The sequence below is a fragment of the Nestor notabilis genome, unplaced genomic scaffold (genome assembly GCF_000696875.1).
Source record: "Nestor notabilis isolate BGI_N333 unplaced genomic scaffold, ASM69687v1 scaffold1463, whole genome shotgun sequence".
Lineage (NCBI taxonomy): Eukaryota > Metazoa > Chordata > Aves > Psittaciformes > Psittacidae > Nestor > Nestor notabilis.
In genome coordinates, this window is record NW_009923072.1 from 90258 (window position 1) to 95439 (window position 5182).

Consider the following 5182-nt stretch of genomic DNA (forward strand, 5'->3'; position numbering starts at 1 on the left):
GGTTCTCTGGGTCCCTGCAGGGCCATTTCAGTGTATTTGCTGGCCCCCACCCTGTTCTCCCACCTGTTCTCCTGCCTCTCTGCAGGACTTTCTGGGATTAGGATTTAGCAAGCAGTAGCACAGAAGCAAAATGCAAACTGACCACTCTGCCTGTTCTTCAATGGGAGCCCTCCTGCTAAAAATGGCCAGAGACACTCCAGCTGCATCCCAGCTCCCTTCTGTCCACTGCAGCAGGAGGCAGAGTTGCTGGGAACAAACAATTTTCTCCTTGAGAGATGTCGTGCTATAACTTCTTCCTTACTGCAGGGCATTCCCTCTCCTCCACTTGTGGTGCCTCTGTGAAGCTCCATCCCAGCCGTTGTTCGAGTCAGCTGGGCCATGCACTGGAGCAGGTCTCTCGCTCCCTGAACTCGTCTCTGAATGCCATCAGTGGCACGTCACCATTCTCTGTCGAGCCCCACGGTGGCACCATCCCTGCTGGCCAGGAGCAGCTCTTTCAGATGAAGTTCTCTCCGGTGTCCCTGGGGGACTTTGAGAGCCATATGCTCTGCAGGTAGGAAATGCCCTGGCACTTTTCAGCTCATGCTGCTGATGGATAGTCATGGTAGTGCCTCTGGGATGGGTGGGGTGAGAATCTGGGGACAGCCAGCCACAGAGAGAGAGCAGAACCAACCAACATGCAGGAGTAAAGGTGATCATCCAGCCTTGGCAGAAGCAGGTATGGAGGCACTGGGAAAAGACATTGCATGAAATATTAAGCTCCTGTAGGGATCTCTCTGGAATGAGAGGTCAAGAAAGGCTACCAAGAGGCCAGCCAGTCCCTAGCTGTGCTCCCTTATCAGTCAAGTATGGCCTCCTTATCTAGAGAGAAACCTGTGCACTGCAGCTGGTCTCTAGACACATCACTGGTCATGTTTGCGCTGTTTCTGCTATCTCCATGGCAGGGAATGCAGTTCTGTTTCATTTGCTGCAGAGTGCTTGCATGGAGAGAGGGTGCAACAGTACATGCTGTACAAGGAGACAGGCAAGCAGCTGGCTGTCTGGAAATGTTTGCCTTGCTAATATCAGTCCGTTTCTTCCTAGTATTCCTAACCTGAATCCAAACCAGAAGTGTCCAGAGGTGGTTGTGAAGGGGAAAAGTCTGATGCCAAACTGCCACTTTGAACTAGAAGACTCTGATTACCTCACTGCAAACAGGCGCAACCCGAAGTTGCCGGACCCAAGGGGGACAATGTTAGATCTCAACACAAGAGTGATTGAGTTTGTGGCAGTCGGAGTGTGCAGCAAGAGCAGCAGGTAGGTGTGGGTGTGGCTTCTCTGGCTGATGGTCTCCCAGTGATCCCCCTTATCCAGAGAACCTCTCCAGCTCCTCTTCCAAGCCCCAGCATACATCTGTACCTTGTCTGTGATCTGCTGACCCTTGGCCAACAGTCCGTTCTGGGGCTGGAACAAGCTGGTCAGTGAAGAACAACTAGCCAATTTTTGGTTCTCTTTGTCCCTTTCCTCAATAGTGTGGGTCAGTTTGGGAGGACCATGTATCCCAAGCTTCTGCTTCGGGATACAAAGCAAACTTTGTCCCTCTAAAGAACATTCATGCTCCTTTGAGATTATCAACTGGACAGGGTCAACAAAGGCTGCAGCCTTTGAGAGCTGCATCTGGAGAGCACTATCTTCCAAGAGAATCTTGCTGGACTTGATTTTACTGTTTTCAATTGATCTTACCATGTCAACATGCAAGAGTTCGGATAATTACTTTGCTAATTTCTCTGTGGATAGCTATTAATTTTTAGCCACCTGAGAGACAAACAGGGTCCCTAGAAAGCAGGTGAAATGGTTGTTCTCCCAGCATGGTTCCCAGTATGAAATAACTCCTTCCAGATGGTGTCCAGGACAGGCAGTTCCTGATGCCTGCTACAGGACAAGAGTTGTTCACATCCCAACACCACCTTAGTAGTCCATTTTGGTTTGTGTTCTCAGGACCTTCACGGTTACAAACCCAACCAGTTATGCATACTCCTTCCAGTGGACTTGCCAAGACCCTGAAGCCCCACCAGGACAGGAGGCTTTCTTCTGCCTCACAGAGAGAGGTCAGATCCAGCCAGGGAAGAAAGCAGAGGTGGGTGCAGAAAATTAAGAAGGTAGATCCATAGATCCACTACACATGTATGCCACTTTAGTACTGGATGTGTCTACACTACTGGACATTCCCTCTCACTGCGAGCTTGCCAAGACCATGCAGAAACCTTTGACTGTAGTGTAAATGAGCTGGCAGATGAACCTGTTCTCACTCTGTACCCCACATCTGCCAAGCTTTAGCCACAGCTGCCTATCTCTGTGCTCACTGCAGCATAAGGTAGAGAGGTTCCTTGGGTTTCTTGGTGATGTAAACTGCACACACACACACTCCTTACCCTGCCAAGGGCAGCAACTTTCCTTCATTTGCCTCTTTCTTCCGCAGATGAAGTTCCAATTCATCCCCCAGCACCTGGATGTGACAGAATCATTCTGGATCTTTACAATCCCTGAGCAGAGCATTTCAATCCCAGTTCTCTTAGTGGGCAATGCCAGTGACCCACTCGTGACTCTGGACAGATCTCACCTGAACTTCCAGTTGCTGTTAATCGGTGAGCACCATGGTTATACCTTGCACACTCAGATGGGGTCCAGCACTGCTGTTGTTCTAGCAGGCTCCAACAAAGAAGCTGGAAATGGAAACTGGCACTTGTGAGCAGATCATCCAGCTCCTGGCACCCAAATGTATGAGGGGGAGGAAGGCATGTGTCAAGGACAAGGCATGTGGTTGAGGCTATTCCCAAAAGGGGATTTGGGGGTGAGGCAGGGGAGTCCAGAGGGTCCCCTTGCATGGAGAGAGGGTACAACAGTGCGTGCTGTACAAGAAACATGTTTCCATGTTGGCATTCTGAGTGTGCCATGCTGCAGGCAATGGTCCTCACTGCAGGTTGCCTGCTGTGCTCAGCTGGCAGGCAACCTCCAGTGGCCGGAGGAACAAATGGTTTTCAGCAGCTACTTTGTCCTCTCTGCAGGGCATGAGGTGCACCAGACTATGTATATGATCAACAGTGAGAAGGAAGCCTTCAGCTTTGCTTTCAGGGAAAGCTCTCTCTTCTCAGAGGGATGCAATGCCTCCGTGAAAATAGAGCCCCTGAAAGGCTCCATCGCTCCCCTTTCAAGGTAACAGAGCTCACAGGTAACATTCCCTCTCCTGCATGCCAAACATTGCACTGCCATTTTGCTTTTGAGGCTTTTTCCTCTTGGTAATCACCAGGTGCCTCTCAGCAATAGCAGGCATCTGCCTTGTTTCATCCTTTCCCAATGGGGACACTGTGAAACTGCAGGTTTCTTGGTAAAGTGGTTGCATCCAGGTTACCCCAGTCTCCTAGGTTCCCTTGCTGGAGAAATCCGGGCTTTAGATCTTCTAGTTTTGATGACAAAAGCATGTTTTGGGGTTTTAACCCTGTGATCCCCTGAGCCAGCAGCCTTAAGTGTGCAAGGTCTACTTTGTTCCCTGTGTTCTTTAGTGACAGAGCCCACCATACAGGGTCTGCAAAGCCAGCAAGAGGAGCAAAGCAAACAAACAGCACTGCAGGTCCATCGTGGGAGCTCAGCAAGAGGCTTACACAGCTAGCTGTGTTTCCTAGGATCCCCTGTCAGAAAATGGATGCACTTCTCTTGTAGACTGCAGCCATGACTTGCAATCAGACACGATCATGAGTTCAAGCAGTGTAACAGGTCACTAGCTCGTCTGCTGACCCACCATGGATGTCCCTGTGCCCGCTCATGGCCCACTCTGGGGTACAGAGAACATGCTAGCTCCAGGCAGCTTTGCTATGGCTTAAAAGATGCTGAATTTTTGCTTGCCATGGGGTGCAAGATAGGAGAGTGTCCTGTATCAGTTACTGTGGCTGAGCTGAGAAGTGGTAATTCCTTAAATCTTTGTAGTTTGGTTGTGTTTGATCACCTACCCAGAGATTACTCACAGAAATTACAGGGGCAGTTTGGTGGCATTCACGCTGAACTGCTGTCATAGGAGCTGGATGATTCTTCTTTGCAAATAGGATGTTACTCTTGTCACATAGATCAGAGAAACTGGGGGTCTCTGAGTACCTTCTTGTGTGTTTGGGACAGAAGCAGGCTCTCAAGGCAATGCTGCCCTCCAGCACATGGACGGGACAGTAAGGTCAGTGTTAGCTGCTTTGTTGTTGTATCCTCTGCTGTTCCATTGCATGGAATCATCATACTCTAAACAGCTTTCAGCAGGGAAAGTGGAAGGCCCTGGAAGGGCAGAATGCCATCCCTGGTTTCTTCCAGGCCCGGGTCTCATCTCAGCCATTGCACAGCTGCTCTCCCATAGAGCAGGCAATGTGGCGCCAAGAAAACTGAGAGACAGTGAACAGAGCAAAAAGGGTCTTTTCTTCTCAGGCTTCCCATTACAGTCTTCTTCATACCAACACTAGAAGGAGAAGTGGTCTTCAACGTCAAGTGTGATGTCAAGAGAAAGACCCAGCCCCTCTCCTTGAACATCAAGGCCACCAGCTACAGCATGAACGTGTCTGTTGGGTGCCAGGACAGCGATGGCCATGTCACTGAGCTCAGTGCACACAAAATCAACGTCATTGATCTCAAGGAGGTGAGCAGCACCAGTTCCCTGAACCATTTGCTCCACAAAGCCCTGCAAGATTGCACCTTAACCAGGAGCTTTGCAAATAGGTTGCAACAAGAAGGAACATTTTTCTTAATTGATGGATACAGTTGGGTCTTGAGAGGAAGGGAGATGGATCTTTCACACAGGTCATTAGCTGCATGGAAAAGATGCAGGAGTACAGGATGGAGGAGCACTTGCTGGACCAGCCAGCAACTGGTGTGTGCTCCAGCCCCTTGTCTTTACCACCTTCTCCCCACAGGTACAGATAAACGAGAACACCAAGTGCATCTTCAGCATCCGCAACAACGGCAGGTTCAGCTTCACCTTCACTTGGGAGCTGTGTGGCCCCGCAGACTGTCAGCAGGTCCTCACCATCACCCCTGGGAGCGGCGCTGTGCAGGCAGAGGAGAGAGCAGAGAGCCAGATGGCTTTTCACCCACGGAAGATGTGCTCTTTAAAGGATGTTAAGCTGACACTGTGGGTGAGGCACAAATATTTAATAAGGAACCTTTGCCTTCC

The 5182-nt window shown here is 50.1% G+C and overlaps 1 protein-coding gene across 1 annotated transcript in view; it reads left to right on the forward strand.

Moving 5' to 3' along the window:
- HYDIN (HYDIN, axonemal central pair apparatus protein) overlaps positions 1-5182 on the forward strand; it is a gene marked incomplete at its 3' end in the record, with an annotated part of 98009 nt that overhangs the window by 89002 nt on the left and 3825 nt on the right. Inside the window, exons 67-73 of the mRNA XM_010011927.1 lie at positions 307-553; positions 1084-1296; positions 1978-2116; positions 2459-2624; positions 3045-3192; positions 4441-4648; positions 4923-5144. Coding sequence (XP_010010229.1) covers positions 307-553; positions 1084-1296; positions 1978-2116; positions 2459-2624; positions 3045-3192; positions 4441-4648; positions 4923-5144 — 1343 coding nt within the window. The remainder of the gene's footprint in view (positions 1-306; positions 554-1083; positions 1297-1977; positions 2117-2458; positions 2625-3044; positions 3193-4440; positions 4649-4922; positions 5145-5182) is intronic.